The sequence below is a fragment of the Phaenicophaeus curvirostris genome, chromosome 2 (assembly GCF_032191515.1).
Source record: "Phaenicophaeus curvirostris isolate KB17595 chromosome 2, BPBGC_Pcur_1.0, whole genome shotgun sequence".
Classification (NCBI taxonomy): Eukaryota; Metazoa; Chordata; class Aves; order Cuculiformes; family Cuculidae; genus Phaenicophaeus; species Phaenicophaeus curvirostris.
Window position 1 is genome coordinate 73,209,356 of NC_091393.1, and position 19,350 is coordinate 73,228,705.

The 19,350-nt window shown below is 40.2% G+C and overlaps 1 protein-coding gene across 3 annotated transcripts in view; it reads right to left on the reverse strand.

Moving 5' to 3' along the window:
• Positions 1-16,262: 16,262 nt before the first annotated feature.
• The window catches only part of FEZ2 (fasciculation and elongation protein zeta 2), a 29,768-nt gene continuing 26,680 nt past the window's right edge, over positions 16,263-19,350 (reverse strand). For 2 of the 3 annotated variants that reach the window (XM_069852492.1, XM_069852490.1), the window contains one exon: positions 16,263-18,454. In XM_069852492.1, coding sequence (XP_069708593.1) covers positions 18,438-18,454 — 17 coding nt within the window. In that variant the 3' untranslated portion in view covers positions 16,263-18,437. Of the gene's footprint in view, positions 18,455-18,904; positions 18,934-19,350 lie in introns of all 3 variants that reach the window. The other variant, XM_069852491.1, reaches the window with a different exon arrangement.

Here is a 19,350-nt window from a genome sequence, read left to right on the forward strand (position 1 = left end):
TTTCTTTAAAAGAGGGTGACAGCACATAACTACAGACTCACAGCCATATCCAAAAACACAGTGCATATTGATAGGTTGATAAAATGACAGTACTTTTGTCTTTCTGCCTTCACTGAAGACCAGTAGAGTTTTAGTTCAAATGAAATTGAAGAAAAATCATGCACAGATTATTTTTTTTTTAAAAAGGCACATTAGAAAACAATGGGGAAGCATCACTTCCTGAGCAAGTGACTTTAACAAGGCAGAAGAAACAAGCCATGAAGTTACTTTACCAGCCAGATAGCTGCTAATTTAAAAAGAAGGGAACTGATAGCTCAGGTTGAAAAAACATTTTGAAGTCTTTTGAATCACCCTCACCCTCACAAATCACCCTCCACTGCTGATCTCCTACACTACAGGCAGTGCTGAGGTCGCAGAGCATGCTTCCTAATCACTTCCCTTTATGCACAAGTTATTTTTCCATGGTGTTTGGCACAGGCCTGGACTTCCAAGTCTGAGTTTGGCATCCGTTGTCACACAAATGCCAGTGCCTATGACTCTGATTAAACAGGGACAGGAACAATCAGAAAACCAGCAGAGAGGATTTTTCATGTCAGTTGTTCAAGGAAACTGTATGTTTTACATACATATGACCTCTTTAGGCATTAGCACTTTAAGTGGTAACAAGTAACGACCATTATTTCCCTTCTGCTACAATAAAAGACATATTATTTGCCTTGATAACCTGAACTTGAATCTTGACTTTTCCCAGCTGCAAGTTTCTTTTGTTTTCATACAAATACTGCAGCTCCATGGACACTTCAATTGAACTTTCCGTTACAATGAGAAAATCTTCTGCCAAGCCTTGCACCTAGCAATAACAATGACATGAAAGAAAAAAAAAATAGAATGAGCCTTTGAATACTGAGCAGAACAAAATATAATCAATGTGAACTGTTTTCCCAACAATCACCCCTTTTGATGACTTTTTTCCCCCCACGTCTTCATGTACTGCACTGACTTCATACCTAGACCTGTTTGCAGTTTTCTCCCTACTCCTCTCTCTGATAGCATCCCTCAATAAAGGATAGAGGCTTTGAGAACTCCTGTGGTTTGTTTCATGTGTCTATAGGTCACTGTACCTCCGAATGAGAGGAAGGCTCCCTCTGCAGATTATGGTTGCTTTGTTTCATGTCTCTCCATGGTCACCAATTTACTGGTCTCACAGAAATTATCCCTGAGTGCCTTTACTACCTTTGCAAAGTGCTTTGAACAGACTGGAGCAGTATACGCCATCGACAGTTCCATAAAAAGGAGAAGAAAGCTAAAATGCTGTGGTGATATGGAGAAATTACTGTGTGTGATGCAGCTAGGAGTTTGGGTAGGTATGTGAAAAAAAGCTGTTTTGGATATGAAAAGCCCCTAAAGTACCCCTTTCCTAAATACGTGGGAGCTATAGGCTGGCTACATAGAAGGGATACAAGCAATACAAACGGATCTTGGGAGACTGGTACTATGGCTCCTGCTATACGCTCCCCCTCTGCCTACCCAAACCTTTTAGGTGAGCATTTCTCCCTGCTGTGACCTCCCTGCCAGGTATAACAGAGCTTTGTGACCTGTCTCCTGTCAGCTGTGGGAAGAGAGGCTGCAGTACTGGACACCTGGCCAGAAGGGCTTTCTCTCAGCAGATGGCAGATGATCGTCCTGCAAACTGCTCTCCCCAGACTTTTGAGGGAGGGACTGCACAAACTGGCACAAGCAGATTGGGGTTAATCCTGCATGCTACACTGCTACCTGAAGCCTAATGACCTCACTGATGCAAGTAAAAGCAGCACTTGAATTTTAAGACCATCAGTAAGACACATTTTCAAGTCTAACAGAAGATGAAACTCCTATGCTATGTATAAATGAATATAAGAAATTAATACTCCTGGCTGCACTTGAAAGTTTAATGTAGCCGTTACTGGCAGATTAATGAAGGAAGAAACCCTTTGAAACAGGATACCTGATTAAAGTGTGAGATGAAACGACTGGGTTGTGACACGACAGGTTAATGAAGACCTTTTTATGGGCATTCCGAACCAACCAATGGTCTCCAAGTGGCCAGCAAAGCCAATTTAGAGCGGATATAAGCCAGCAGGTAGCCTCTATTTGGGCTGCTAAAAAAGTGCAATGGCCTTTTAATCCCTAACCACCTCTCTAAATGCTTTCAAAGTGACATATATACCAGGAAAGTATCACAGCAGCATTACTGGCCTGGCTAGTTACAAAGAGTTCAGTTTACTGACTGTTTTCAGTACATTGAAACAAACAAAAAAAATCATAATAATTACAATTTGCATGTGACAGGAATCATATGATATATGTTTCTAACAAGCACCTATCTTCCCTGAGGAACACTGAGAACTAGACAGTTGCTAAAGAAATGATTTTGTCCAAAAGCTAGTGTAAGTTCTCATAGTGCTATTTTTGCATAATACCTGTTACACATGGAGTAAAGAAAGGGACAAAAGAGGGAGGAGGCAAAGGTAAAAATACACAGAAGGAGTGGGTTAAAATAAACCATAAGTAGATGGAGATTAGTTCTGTGGAATAAAAATACTGTTTGTCTTTGGAAGCTGTAACATTTTGTCAAATTTTACAGAAATAAGAATCACAGGAATTTTAGAGCAAATCTGGTGTGGGAACATCTCTATGCAGATTTCTTTTTAGTACATTATTTCAATTTTCAGTTCATATTTTTCATTATAGCATTCACTATAAAATGAAAAAACTGCCCATGTCTAACAAGATACCACTTAGTCCTGCAAAGACTAATCATACAATTATCAGTTACACCGATGGATTTCATTGAGGTAGCCAGAAAAAGAATTTCTTATCAGTAACATGATTTTCCAAACTCAGATTGTGTACTGTTCATTGCTTCCAAGAAAATACACTTGTTTTGCGCAAAGTCTTTTCTAATGCCACTGAATTAGAAGAAAAATCCCTATAAACAGATCAGATCAGTGATGCTTAAAACCTGTCAGTGGATGAATGATCATGCTACCTGCGTGCCACATGGAACAGCTTACCTCCTAGAAAGCAGAACTGAATCTGTTTCTTGTTGCTGAGGTTAGCTGGTGGTGACCTAGTGACCTCCAATTTTATAGCAGAAACCCACATCTTAAAAATTTAAATTGAAGAGCAGTCATAGATGGTTGAGTATGTTTCATTTTAGGTTTCAAAACATGACTGTCTAACCCTAGACTGTTTCCTTGCCTGTGACATTCTAGCATGAAAACAAACACATTCAACACATTCTCTAGCTCCTGTGTTAGGTTACTTGCCAAATTCAGTTAAGAAAATGATTACATCATGTAATTAATACCTGGTAAAATCCATGCTTCTGCTACGGTTTTAATGGAATTTAGCCTGCTCTGTTTCATACTTTACTCTAATTCTCATCAATCTTGAAAACTAATGTTTCTCTGAGGAATTGTGCTCTATAGGTTTGCGACGGATTTAGAAGATTACCTGTCAGAAAAAAATGCTTGGTTATGCTTATTACTGCAATATACAGTTTGAAATTAACAATTTCTCAGGGAATACTGTGTTTAGATGAAAACAGACTATCTTGCAGCTTTGAATATATGTTACTTTCATATTGAAAGATGATTCAGGAGAAGGCAAAACTACCTAGTGCAGATTAGGTGGCTGAAGCTTATGTATTATTTAAACTCCTTGCTCTGAACTGAACTTACACTGAGAAGGTTAAGTGATGCTAAAGAAAACTAAAACTCTTGGGGCATCTGAATCAATTCATGAGAGATTGCACTGAGAAGCGGGAATTCCTGCTTTTGAGATGATAGAGTTTCCTAAGGAAGAGAAAGGACCAGGAACTCTCAGCAGCCATGGAAAAAAGAGTAGAAATTTGGCTGGAAGGCAGGAACTTCTCTGCGACATGGGGGAATTCAAGATTTGAGCACTTGTCTTCACAAGTTGCACTAATTTTTTTTTTATATTAAAATTGTTATTGTAGTTCTTGCTCTAGCAAAACTTGGATTTTCACTTTAAAAGCTTCCCAGACATCCTTGGTGAGCTCATTATAGTAGCAGGATTAGACATACCTATTTCATATCAGTGGCTGACTTGGTGTCCTGTCACTGGGGCAGTTTTACTGTCTGTGTTGCAGCAGCACTTCAGTGCTCCAGCTGAGAGGGGAACCCAGTTCATGCTCATTTGCAACAAGGCAGGAGAAAGAAAGTAAAAAAGTCACAATCCCTATATACTTGGTAATGCCAGAAAGCTCTGTCAAATGTTGAGTTTCTCTACCTCTACCTAAGAATATTTAGGAAGTATTATAGATACTGTATTGTTTACCCTATAGATAAAACACAAGTAGCTGATGGCTTAAGACAGTGCACCTCAGAGTCAGGTGAGGAGAGGCAGCACTGCTGCTCCGCTGAATTTCCTGCACTTGAGCCCTGTAAATAACACTGCCAGCCATGCTTCATCCCTGGCATTTGCAGTGAATGGCTCATGTGTCACAAATTTGCTGTACAAGACTTCCAGATTTAAGACAGTTACAGCATGCACACCCCCATACATATTTGCTAAATAAGTCTGTAGGGAAAGATGAAGGCACAGAAGCAGACACCTGTGTCTGTTGTAGCACTTCAGCCTGTATCTCCCCCCAGAAGCACCACCTGTGCCATTCATTCTCTCTTCCCAAGCCTTTTGCCTGTAAGGAAGGGCTGTAATGATTTTATGGAGGCAAAATGCTAATTTATTTTTGTTCCAATCCAACCCTTAGGACTTGTACAAAACCAGAAGGTAGATTCTCTCATTTCATTTTTTTTTTTTTTAATCTCACTGCTTTTCAGCATCCTTTCCTAAATAAAAAGCACATGTGTCATCACTGTCAGCCTGCCCCTCCCTGGCAAATTTGAAGCTATGTGCCAGTCCCAACCAACGTGCAACAGAGAACAAGTAGTTTCAGATGTATGGATTGCAAAAGTTTTCAGGAAAAGCTTTCTCACCCTTTTACAATGCCAACTGAGAGTTACTAACATGCTGTCCTAACTTCTTCTGTTAAAAGGACACTAAGGGTGGGCAATAGCAATACCTGTCTATGATCTTCACCATAAGGTCCAGATCAACAATTTTACAGAAGACAGAGACACCATCACTCAGCAGCCTTCAACATGCGACAGTTGTACACAGAAAGCCTACAGATGTCAGCCTTTCTCATGATAAACATTGATGCGAGACATATCTGAACATGTGTCTAAACATAGATAAGATAAATACATATAAAGGTACCTCAAAAATAATCCTAATTTTTTAAACCTTCAAGTAGTACACATTTCTAAGTTGATCTTCTTAACAAAAGGATATTTACACTGCAACTTCAAATCCAAAGGGTGACAACAGCGCTGTCTGAGAATTTCTCACATTACTTTGTCAGGGCCTTGTTTAGGACAGGTGACAGGCATCTGTAGCTTCTGCTGAAGAACCATGCAGGGCTACAAACAGCTTTTCCATGTGACTGAGTGCCAAAGTAAAGTAGCATTCCTATAAGAGAGAAAGACTCAAAATAACAGAAGCCCTACAGAGGAGAAAACATCATCTATTCTCTCTCTGGGAACTTTTAAAACATCAGTACTCTTTGCAGGGACTCAGCTCTGACGACACTTTAGGGAAGTGATGGAAGCAGATGATTTCTCAGAGGAGAAAATGGCAAACAACTCCAGCATGGATTTCAGAGCTGCTTGTCTGAAAAATACAGCCTCCCTGATGTTGCAAATGAATGGCAAAGTTCTTCGGCACTTCAAAAGAAGCAGCATTGGCTTTTCAGGGTTGTTTTCTTGGTGTATAAGTAAATGGGCTGCTTATTTGGGCAAGAGCATGAGCTGCCAAGTGAGGTTAGAAGAGGTGAGGAGATATATCAAAACTGCACAGCTTGACAACACAAGGAGGAGGAGTCAGGCACTGCACCACGCACTCGCTTTCACTTATAATTGTTCAAGCAGGTCAGCCAGGGCTGTATCTGCTGAGGGGAAAACAGAGACCATCACTGTTCATAGATGCACAGAAACTGAGTTTTCTAAATGCTGTCAGCCAGTCCTTGGGTCACTCTACCAGTGCAAACTGCAAAAGTAAAGCCTAAAATTTGAACAGCACTTTTCATCATTAGGGTGCCAAGGCTTTCCACAAAGGACATTTTATTTGCCCAGGCAGACTCAACAGATCCCTGCCAAGCTCAGGGCCTGGTCACACATCAGCTAAGTGATCTGAGCCTTGTTTGCATCTGTTGTGAGTTCTAGGGATCTTTTCTCATACAAGGTCAGAGATCAAATGTATTTGCTTCCTCATAAAGTTTTCAAATACTTTCTCTCAGCTGAAAAGGAGAATTGTAAAGCTCAGAGCTGCTGAAACCTTTCTCTAAAAGCCTACAAAAAACTAATCCTTTAACAGCCTGGCTGGAAAGTGGAGTCAGTAGAGCTATCCATACTGTGGCAGTTAATACTACTATTCTTCTCCCAAAAGCTAATTGAAAACTTTTATTGTCTCTCGCTCTCTTTCTCTCTAACTCCCTCTCTATCCTTCCACAGCTTTTCATAGCTGTTCTTCTGTCACCATACCACTTCAAGACACATCTGCACGCAACACTGACAAGATCTGTATTTGTACATAAAATTCAGTATGCCCTCTATTTATAGGTTGGAAAATATGGAATTTACCACAGCAAGGAATTAACCATGAGTCAGGACAGTATTTTAGAGATAGAAACTGGATTATGAAAACTGTGCCTTTAAACATCTCTGTGGCTTTATATTTGGGGAGCAATAGTGATATAGCTATGAGGATGGCAAAACCCTAGCAGTCTGTTAGAGAAGACTAAAGAATTTATTTCACCTTTAAATTTACTTACAGTCTCTATAAAGAAAATATTAAACTTTGATTTTGCTATCATGTCATGCCGTCACCCTATGGCTACACATAAGCATGTTGTGGTTTTTAAGCTAGATTAATGCTAAAAAAGAAAACACACCAGCTCAGAGAATCTTTAAAAGAGTTGGCCAAATGCTTTTCATCATAGCAAAATTCTTGACTTGAAAATGCTGTTGATAAAGAAATGTTCATTTCTACTTAGGGCAAGACAAAGCCACACTGAACGATGTTCAGGTAATTCCGAGTGACAGAGACAAACTCACACAAGCGATAGCAATCTGTCACAGAAAGAGGTTGTGCCCCTGTTCTCTGACAGGTTCCTCCTCTCCCCACAGCAAAACAGCTGCCAGGTCTCAGCGTAGCAGCTGAGGTGACTGCAGAAATGCTGGATTTTTCACTCTGTTTGCGGTTTCTGGGAAGAAAAGCTGCTACAAGCAGGAAACTGAGAATGGATGACTACAAAGACCATAACCAGCTGTTAGACAGGAATGAAAATCTTCTCACCTGCAAGGACAGCAGAGGGAAAGCATCTTCCAGATGCTTTCTCAGCACTGCTTCTGCGATGCAGTTAACCACTGAGGAGTCTGCACAGAACTGTGGGAATGAAGAGTGGAGAGTTCTGACTGAACACATCAAATTGGGAATTATCCTCCTAAACCTGTAAACCTATAACCTAAATCTGTGTCCCATATGAGATCATGCAGATCCTGCCAACAGCCCATTTTTCCCTCTCCTACACATACTTGCTAAAATCACAGGGGAAAGGAGGAGATGTGCTTTGGTAGAGTAGTCTTTTCATCCTGCCTCTGGTCTGACACCTTCAATGATGGTAGATCCAGTTTGTGTCTTTTTCTCCCCAGCTCAGGGCTTTCCACACATGGTTGTGTTTTCCGATGCCAAGCACCTCCATGCCAGTCACCAGACAGTATGCTCTCTCTCTCTCCCTCTCGCTTAAGACATGGAAGTGCCCCAGCCTAACCCCGTCACACACAAACACTGGGAAGAAGGCTGTCTCCCGTATTACAGGAAAAGGTGTTCTGCAGTAAAGAAGAGCAGAAGCCCTTCTCCAAGTACTATTTCTGGCACAGCCTCAGATTATTCATCTCTGTGACACGGAAGTGTGTCATCCCAGCATTATACTCTCTCAGGATATTTTCCTTCAAATACTGAAAATGACTTCTTGGACTCCAAAGGGTCATGACATCAAACAATTGGGCATAGATATTCAGGACACCTACCATCATCTGCACGGGGAAAAGAATGGACAAAAGCAAACTTTTTTTTTTGTCAGACTGCTCCAGAACAGCAATTAATACATCCCTGTTTTGGCTAACAGAGGTAGCCAAGAAAGCCTACCTGCCAGAATGCTACTAACAGCACATCTTGTCTGGTACAAGGCTCTCCAATACTGAGTCATGCATGCTCACTATTCCAGCAAAACACTTGAAATCTATAGCATCTTTCCCCCTCCTCCCTCATTGTGAGGCTGAGATTTTCCTTCATGTTACTCTCCTGCTTTGCTACTTTTGTCATTGTGAAGCTGAGGACCCCATCTACAAGCTACCTGAAGGAGCCCAAGTATGTTCTCCTGAAATCCAGGGTTTTCTCTAGGTCACTTGCCCTCCTCATAGCAGCCATCATGCTGAATGCCTCACTCCTGGCTTTATGCCTTTTTGGGAGAGTGTGTGGTCTCTGGTGCTCCCTAGGTGGTGTAACTTCCTTCCCCACTGAGCACGTGTCTTGCTCTTTTGTGGTTTCCAGGTGTGTGTTGTTCATCTCATATCTGGTGGGTGCTGCACACTCCTTGCCTCTTCCACTGTGCCCCACAGACATGCACCTTGCCTTTCTGACCCCCATGGAGGGGCTGCACTGGAGAGACCTACCAAATGTTCTAAGTTAAGGTGGGGTGGGTGGGGGGAGAGTAAAAGAGGAGACTTATGAACACCTGACCAAAAGAGAGGAAAAACGGAGTTAACCTGCAATTCAGTGCAGTTGTCCAGGCTGGTAGGAAGAGAGAGCTGAAGCTCTGGCCATTTTCCTCACTGTTTCTTGAGCAGCCCAAATGCAGCCTCTTCAGCAGCAGCATCCCAATTAGTGCAATTTACATTTGTAAACCTCATTAGTCATGTGGGGAGAGAGACTATCCCTGCACTCCAGCACTGGGGTGCATACCTGCAGTGTTGGAGACAGAGATGCAGTTCCCTGGTTGGAGGCAGTAGGACATACTGACAGGGCAGAGAGTTCACTGGCTACAAATCCTGCTTTACCTCTGCATTTTTTGATTTTTAAAATTGTATTTTCTGACAAAATTCTCGCTTTCACAAAATAGGACTTCCAAAGAACAATTTAATTTCACCAAATCCTTCAAAGGGTAAAGGCGATAAATCCCCTTTAGCTTTCACATACAGCCTTACTGAATACAGTGCTTTTAGCAGTCAGTGCTGGGGCAGGTCACTGACCACAGTTGATGATACTGACCACAGAACTAATCAGGGACCACTACAAGGGACTTAAAAGAACCCTGGATATAAAAAAATAGAATATTGTTTCAGATGAGATGACAGCAAACTAGCTATAAGTAAAGGTACACAAACATTAAAATGTTAATGACTGGCTCCAGGCACTAAATGCTGTCAGACAGGCACTGAATTCCAGGGAAAGAGAAGAACATTACAGCTGTGCATCACACTACAGTGACTCCATCACATTGCAGTGACGGATCATTTAGCTTTGATGACCTTGGGCAATGGTAACTCCTCAGAGTTTGGTAAGAATTAAGTAGGTACTCACTGGGCAGCATTAAAAAGAAATTACGTATCTCACCCTCAGCATTTAACCCCCCAGGGAACGAAGTCCCATACAAACTACTATTTGGTAAGGTATCCAGAGCCCATCCCCTGGGCCAGCCTTTGCAGTTAAGCAAATTAACATATTGTAATAAACTTTGTAAAACACGGCTCTCCTTAATACTGAATAAGAACGCACAAAGGCTTTCCCATGCTTGCCATATCATCTTCACAGAGTGATCTAGTGCGAGTAGTTTACCTTTGGACTTCTTGTAATACTCGAACTGACAGAGGATGCTTCAAACGCGACTGCTTGCTGCCATCATGTGGCAGGTACATGTATTTCAGACGGACACTTAGAGACAAAATATTCCTTTAAACGTGTAATTTTAGAAAGAATCCTGACTAACTCATATTATTCTTAAATGCCACAGAAGGGCATTTAATGTAAATTTGTAATTTAATGTAAATTTAATGTAAATTTAATGTAAATTTAATGTAAATATGTAAATGGAACTCTCCAGATCTCAAACAGCGATGCACCATTACAACAATTCTAGCAGAAATTACTCTTCTAAACGGAAAACAAAGACCACAAGAAGGGACTAGGGTTCCCCTTTTAAATTGAGAGGCATTGCAGTATTCAGTGGCCTAATTTCAGAAAGGATGCTAACCCTAACCTAGTTCTAACCACATCAGCCTGTCATTTCCAGAATGCACAGGGATAAATACAGAGATCCTCCTGCTGGTGCCCTTAAAAGGAAAACCCATCAGATGGCTGATATGAGCCCTCTGCCAAGACTGCATCCAAACACAACAGCACTGTTCTGAACACCGAAGGGTGGGAAGGAGGTGGGGGTAAGAGTAAAAATATCAGTGGATGGTCAACAGGCTGTTACTTTCCAAGGCTCTATTCCTCATATTGAGTCCCCAGTTTTAGTCTTTTGGGGGAGAAGCAGTCACTTGGGAACACATGAGAACTTGCAGACTGACAGCAACATGCTCTTTAACTTCAGGTGAGCAGGAGATTCCAGAAAGAGACAAACGGAAGGCTTAAGAGATCCCAGCCCAGACAAGCTTGGACCCCTTGAAACAGCAGTGATCGTGCTGTCCGAGAGAAGCTACAGTTTACAGAAAAGACCAGAACTGTTGAAGCGTGGCACTTAAGTCTTAACCTTGACCAAGACTATGATATGGGACTGAGAATACAAATCTGACTGGTACAGAATGAAGCAGAGTCTTCAAGAGGCCTGAGACTCTGCAGGGCCTGACAAACATGGCCATGATGGAGACCCAGATTTCTAGAGCTGTGTTCCTGTTAAGAGAGCCAAAGACTTCATTGGGATTGAAAAGTAGCTGATACTCTCTGCAAGGCTGCTGTGTCCTACAGCAGGACTGTGCTGTGTCCTTGGAACGGGTCTTGGGGCTGAGTGGACCCCAGGAGACTTTGCACGTAGCCATTCATATTCTCCAGCAAGACACTCTCCACACGGATGTCTCTCATATGCAAAATTGCATCAATTTGTAGAGGAAGCCATGAAACAATACACTGAAGCATTCACAACACTTTAGAGCCTTTGCATGGCTCCCACAGATCCTGTAACTAGATAGGCTCCCTTGTTCATAATACAAGCCTTTAGACATCACTGGGGACAATTCACAAGCACAAAGGTTACGGGTACCAGCCCTGCCTTTGATAGCAAGTTGCAAAAGTTCCTGTTTCGAAGAATGAAGGCAGAGGCTCTTCTGCTCTGCAGATACCAGGTTCTGTGGGTATCCAAGTCCAATTCACAAAAAATAAATATCAATTACCTCCTGTCATCTGTGCTGCCCAAGGCATCCGCAGAACATGCATTCAGTTGAAGTGTTGAGCCTAAAGGACAGGTAGACACCAGGAAGGCTGATATGACATGCATCAATTCTGAACTGCTATGTCTGTGCAAAGATGTTGAGAAGCCATTACTGACCACAGCAGGATTGTACCCCCCAGATAAACATGCAGCTGAGCTTTGTTTTCCCTCTAGCACCTGATGACAGAGTAGGCAGAAAAAACACGGTGTTCCTCTATGCCCAGGTAACTAAGAACTAGACATTCCAGCCTCCATAAACTTACTTACACCAACACACATAATTGGAGTTTCAGCTCCCAAACACACTTTCTCCTACTCGGAAGTCACGCACTGGCAACCTCATCCCTTTCACACATACATGCTCCTTCTTGACAGCCCCTTCCCTTTTCTTCTGGGCTCAATAGCTTGCAGCAGCCAAATTGTTTCTGCCGATCAACTTCACACCCACTGCATTAGTGGCTGCCTGAGTCTGACAGTGCTTCTCTATGCTAGCAGCCCACTGCAGCCAACCAGACCTGCACCTCCTTGTTTGCCCTTGGTGTTGTCAACACCCCCCAACACATAGTTACTTACTCTCTGAAATGTTTCTTAGATACAGTTTTCCCAGCATTCTAAGGAATTTTCCCTTTTCAAAGACATGAATTTTTACTTACATTCCATGGGGTATTTAAAAAGAAGGAGCTTGCAGATGGTAACATACATGAAAAGCCACCAGGCTGGGAAAGGAAAAAAAGAAAAAACATCGGTTTGAAGTAGCAGGAGGATAATTGAGGGACGGGCAAGGGTTACCACAAAAGTAGCCTCAGGCAAACAGGGAGGAGCAGGCAGAGGAAAGAGCACAGACAAGGGAAGGGGCAGAAAGGAACATGGGGAAAGGAACATCCACAGAAGCAGTGCAAGTTGGCTACTGTGGGACTCAGCTTACTGTCCAGTAAACACAGGTTGATGAGAGGTACAGGCCAGAAGGAAGCAATGAAGACCTTCTAGTTGGTCCCGCTGTCAATAATACTGAGTATATCTGTCTTACCTTTTAAGGTCCATCCATCCACAAATTATCTCCACCTTCTCTTGAGCACTTCCATAGTAGCAAAGAACACAGATCTCTTGATCTTCCAACACCTCCAGATGCCTAGACTCTGGCATTGTTTTCAGCTGTGAGGAGTGGATTGTTCCTCTGTTCCAGGGAATAGTTTCTACAACAGAACACTAAAGGTATGGCCTGTGTGGTATGTTCTCATTTCATGTTCCTGGTACTGCTCTAACTACTAAAACATACTTGTGCATTGTTTAGGGATGATACTAGTGGAAATTCCATTGAAATCCATTCTATGTTCCTCAGACATTTGTTTATTTAAATAGGTATTTTAAAATTCTGACCTTTTTGAAAAAAAATTTTGGCTACATAGGTAAACTTTGTTCTGGGAGCCATTTGTAAGAGTACAGAACCATCTGTAGACATCCAACAGAGCTGTTGCTCAGCGCTTCAGAAGAAAATCTAACTATTTTTTATGTCAAAGGGTACATGACAAAAAAAGATCACTAATAGTTACCTAACCCAACATGCAGGAAGGCTACAGGATTTTACTTGATTTTTTTCCCCAAATTTCATTTACTGTTCTAAGCCAGCAAAATCATACTGAACTCCAACTTCAGTGAGTTCAGAGCAGTACAAAAAATTTAATGAGGCACTGGAAAAGCAGTATCTACAGAAACAGGAAAAAAGACCTCTATGTCCATCCTTTGTAGCTGAAATGCCCTAAAGAAATCTTAAGAATGGCAAGGCCCTGTCCTACTGAAGCTGTCACCACTGTAAAGTTCAGTGGTTTTGTAAGATCATCCTTCAGCACCAAGTGCTTATGCAGCACAGCTTGTTCTTTTTGGTGCAAAAGGCAATTGCAGTGTCACCTTGTGCTTCAATGACCAGATTGTTCACAGGGGAATCACTCACTGCACCAGACACAAAGTGAAGCATCCTAGGGCTCGGTATTTCACAATTTTGAATATATATTTAGAGCAAGCAATCATTCAATTTTAGGCAAAAGCTTGGTGGTTCCAGTGACGATGAAGTTTAAATCAGGCTGATAGGACTCCATGCATCAATGCATCCTCCATGCATCAATAACAGCAATGTCAAATGCACCTACAAGGATGCAGCTCTATATTCAACTGTTTTCATGCCATCGCTAGCAGACATCATCAACTTCTTCTGAAATGGAAAGTGACAGAAGTTCTGCATTTGTCTTTCTCAAATTTATAGTAAGGACAATTTGTATCTCTCAGGTTGGAAAAAGGGGAATGCAGATAATACCACAGAGATGGGGTTTTTTCATGAGCAGATTAACAGGATCTATGTGGGGCTACCTTTTAACCATTAGTTTTCCTGTGAAGGCAATACAAGCAAAAGGATAACCATTCCCAGGAGCAGTCCATGATTTACCCACAGACAAAAATTAACTGACATTTTAAAAGCAATGCTCTATTCCACCTGAAGGACTTCCTGTACACCAGCCTGCTTGAGTTGGGCAAGGGAATATTCCCGGGGGCAAAAAAATGCAGTCAGTGGGAAAATCTGGATTACTTTCTTCGAATTGGTCAGTTCCCTGAATAGTATCACGCCATAGAATTGTGCAAGAGTGCTTACTGACAGAAACAGATGTAGCACCAAAATTAGCTTTCTGTAGTTTTGAAAAACCTGGGGCATCCTCCAAACATTTTCCTGACAAAGAAAATCCAAATACTTCACTTTCTTTGCTCAGTTTTTCACCCCATTGTATTCAGCCTAGGTTATAACATGTTGTTGGCAAGAAACATGTACTTGAATGCCTAAATATGCCTGCAACACTACAGAAAACGCAAATGCATATTTATCACAGAGTTAATATAACACCCAAACACAAATTAAGAGCTCTGTTTGAATTAGCGTTCATTGCATAGAGATTATATCCAACTTTTGCAGATAATAAAGGAGAGAACCAAAACACAGCAACAAAATTAAAATTCAAAATTCCCAGTTCATACGATTTCTTCAACAATTATAGTTAGGACTGGACACTCATCAGTTAATCCAGAGAGCCACTGCTGATCAATATATATAAACAAAAAGGTAAGATGTCCTGAGTTAGGTCCTGATCAAAAAGCAGAAGCAAGGGAAGAAGACACTCCATTTTACTAGCAAAGACAAAGTACCTAAAAAAATGAAAGCATTCCTTCTATTTCTTCAGTAATAAACTCTCTACCAGGAAGGTATCTAACACTTATCCATCATTAGATGCGCCCTATAAAACCCTCCTAGGCCTCACTGCTACCTACGAAACTGTAGACACCTCTAAAAGAAATTTTATTATCTTAGTGTTAGAACAGGTGGATACCTTGTACGACAATGGGAGTTTCTTTTGACACTTGAAATAAACACTGCTGTGCCCAGAAGAACACTAAATTCACTCGACATGATTCAAGCTCCATTTATTTCTGACAGTTTTTATGGTTTCTGGAGTGATTTTGTATGCAGGGATAACTTGGAAGCTTACAAGAAATTTAAAAATTGGACTGATAACTGAATCAGAAAACAGTTCCAAAATTACACAGATTCTGTTACTGTTACAATATAGCCCCACCCCTGACAAAAAATATACACTTTGCAGAAGGAGGAGACAAGTCAGTAAGTTCAGGCTTGGGTGCATCAATGCTGAGAATGCTCTAGTAGAAAGCTTTGCTTCTAGGCCCTTCCCAACTCAATTGGGCAGATGCTGTTTTAAGCGAAGCCAGCTGCTGATCTCCACTGGCCACTGCTGCCACAGCTGGAGAAGCAGGTTTTCTGCTTCACAGGCCCTGTACCTTCTACAACTCCAAGAGCTGAAACCCGTATCTTAAATTGACACCTTGGAAATGAGGCAGCTGCTGTAAATGATGCTGTGCAGAGATACACACTTGATTATCGGAACTGTTGCCAAGCACACAGTGCGCCATTTCTAGACTGGCTGCAGGTTCCAAGTAACACAGCATGCAGAGACTACCAAGGTAATCCAGCCTGGGGGCAACAATGATGTGAACTGCAGCACTAAAACCACCAACCAGTCCAAGTTACAGGCTACAATTACCTGCCACAGTCTACAACAAATGACGCTCTTCATCACCAATTACCTATACCAGCTAGGGGTCTAGCTAAATCATTATCCTTCACCAGAAGGGAACTGACCTTGTTTTCACATTTCTTTCCTTAACCAAGAAAACATAATTCTAGGATTCTTGACTACTTCTGACACACAGTCCTGTCCTTGACTCAAAATTTGACTCTAGCTAGCAAGTGAATAAACTTACATCAAACAAAAGAGCTGAAATCCAGAAAAAGGGCTGGGTAGAAAAAGGAAAAAATAAAAAAACCCACCAAAATAAAAGCTATTAAAGCAAGCAATACAAATAAGCCATGAGTAACTTAAAATTAAACGATTTTAAAGGAGACTGCTTCCTGTACTCTTCATATTGAAAATGGAGCAGATTTTGGTAAAAAAGTATTTTTACCAAATCTCTTCTAGTGTATTGGTCAGCAATTGTTATTGGGTGGCCATTTACAGCTATCACGTGCTAAAACAAAAAAATAAAACCCCCCAAAAAATAAAAAACACCCCCCCCCAAAAAATGAAATCCAGCTCCCTGAAAGAATGAAAGGTTCAATGATGCATAATAGAGAACATGAATTACATAGAAGTCAGCAGAAAAGCAAATGTGCACAGTTCTTTTTATTCCTGTTTCAAGATGTATTTTTTATGTACATATATAGGTACAGAAGTAATACTTGCCATCTTTGGCAGCTGTTGTGTAATGCCAAAATTCTAAACACAAGGTAAACATGTACTTTCAGGTGCTTTTCATAATGAAATCTTGTTTACTGTTACTAGAGGCATGATCTACCTAAGCAGATGCTTAGCTCACAAAAGCTGTTTTTGGTCTGTAGTGTTGGGATTGGGGTTTTTTCAGTTCTTCCCTTAATTTTCATTTATTTATTTATTTATTTCATCTTGTCACCTCAAGCCTCAAAAGTAGATTGAAACACCTCTGAATAGACGTCATTTGGAGACATGTTGTGTTGCACAACATGTGTATCTTTAAAAAAAAAAAAAATGAAGCAAAGCAAGGTCATCCACTTTGTCAACTTCCAGGCATCAATAGTCAACATGAAGCGTTTCTACAGAAAAAGCATGCCGTAATGAGCTTCTAACACATCAGCTAGAGAAATGAATCTTTCTTGTTACAGAAACCACAAATGAGTTGTTATAAAGCAACAAAAAACGCCCATTTGACACACTTAAGCAGAGGATCTATTATTTCTGAGCAGGCTGGCAAATATCCATTGGTGGTTAGGTAGGGGGAGAGGAAGGAGGAAAGAAGTTAAAGCCAAAAATTTGACTGAGTGAAAAAGGCACAAAACTCAAAAATATTGAGGCCATTTCACTCAAGGGACTTCCTGTACACCAGCCTGTGAGCCAGGCAATAGAATATTCCTGAAGGCGAAACATGCAGTCAGTGGGAAAAAAAAAGGAAGTATTCTGAGAATATTTTCAAACAGAATGAGTTTTACTGATGAAAATGAATATTTGGTGACAATGATAAAATGAGTATTAAAGAAGGGACAAAAGGCAGTCCGTATTTCTCCTGAACTAACAAAACATCCAGAGACTTTAAATGTGAAAAACTATTTGAGGAAAAGACACGTTTATCTCTTCAGAATCTTATCTTCCAGTGCCTTCACATATACATCATATAAATCTGGATGTAGAATCAACAGAAATTCAACCTAGAAAATAGTTCCTTTATTTTTATTAATACTGCTTATATTTCAATCTAACCCTTAAGACTGGCAAAATTTTTTTGACAAGTATTTAATGCTGAGATTATGGGGTATGTTTCTTTTACAACGTATGTAAAATACATTCTCATCTGTTTGAATGCAGACACATCACCACAGAGGAGACAGTGCATACAATTTGTAAGAAAGATTTGTAGTAAAATTTAGAGATACACAACAACCAATGTATCAACATAATACTAACTTGGAATCCAGGTGCAAGTTTTTCAAACTGTACATGTATTTTTTAAAAAGTTATAGCTTTTTAAAATGTTTATATATTGAAGCATTTTCATTAAGATTAAGCACTTATTAAAAACAGTAAAATTATAGCAGCAATATGGAAGAATATCTAATCCACATGAACATTAGTAACTAAAATAAAACCAAATATGAAATATTACATTACTTGCATGTTTGTGTTAGATAACAAGGACAGGTAATGCATCGATTACTTATGCCAAACCATCAAAGAATCTGGATTTGTTCACTGTATAAACAATACTGATGTTTAGTTCAATCAAAAGTTACCATTTTAAAAGAAGTGTTGAATGCAGACTTCCTCCAACACTGTTCTGGAGTGCTTCCTGGAGAATGCACTTGAATCTTTTAGTCCAAGCCCGACTATGATCCTTTTTGGATCTCTGCTATAGGAGCTATAGGATTCTTTTAAATACGGATTCCTTAAAATGAGGCTTATTTTATTTACACTATTCAAAGTTTACTTCTCCTTCCAACAACAAAATGTACAGGAGGATTTACTACATGCTATACAATGTAAAAATAGAATTTAAAAAGCCAGAACAATGTGAGTAAAACTGTACAATGTTTGTTCCTTGCTCCAGTTCATTGCACTATTAAGTTAAAACGGATGAGTTGTCATGCCCAGAAGACTTACTGTAGGATCAGAAAATCCACGCACATACAGAGGAAGTAAATGCATACTGGTTTAGGTGTAGTGCCAAATGAAAAAGACTGAGTGCTATCCACGGAAAGCTTCTTATCACAAGGAGAGGCATGGCTAATTCTGAAAGGCAGCCCTCTTCATGTAGGACACAGAACTGCAAAGGAACCACAACATACATCTTGATGAACATTAGAGAAGTTAGTCTGTATAAAAATGTGTCGTGTATACTAGAATACTTAAATGTTAAATTCTACCCTATCAGTAACAAGGTAAAACTAGAAATCAACTCAAGCCAGCAATTAAGCTATCATCCTGTTCTCGAAAGATAATTAAGTGACACAACCCACTAACTTTAACTAAAATTACCCAGAAATGAGTTAAATAAAGGTCATGTCTTAAACAGTGCTTTTAGAGGTGTCCTATTAGAAAACAGAACATTAAATAAAAGGTGACGCATGCAGTTCTATTTTAAAAATATCTACTGACATTTTGAGATTCTAACTCTAATTTCACATTCTGGTGCATGTACTTGAATCACACAGTGGGAAGATAAGACATGTCCTTCACGTGTTTCTCATTCCTGTTTCACATGTAAGACACAAACCTCAGAGCAATCCAGCTTTCAAACCAATGCTAGCACAACACAAAAGCAAATAAAGAAGTCAGGTGTAAAACCAAAACTTTTTTGTAAAACAGAACTTCAAAGGCAAGAAAATAAATGTTCTTGTCATCTGAAATACTTGCATAGAACAAGGTGTAAATTCTTGCTTTAGTAAAACAAAAACTGTGAGGTTTTTTTAAGCCTTTAATAGAAGCTTGAAAGATTAGCTATGAAATAGCAAAGTACGTTGAAAGATGGAAAACGATTCTGCTGTCGTGACATCTAGAATCAGAAAAAAACCTAAAAGAAAATCATATTAGACATATTTCATGCATTTCAGTAGTAAATAGTGTATTTCTAGCACTGTATTTTTCTGTTACAATTACTGTTTAAAGACATCTAGGTAAGAACACAAAGCCTAGCAACAGAACCATCTTAGAACAGTTTAC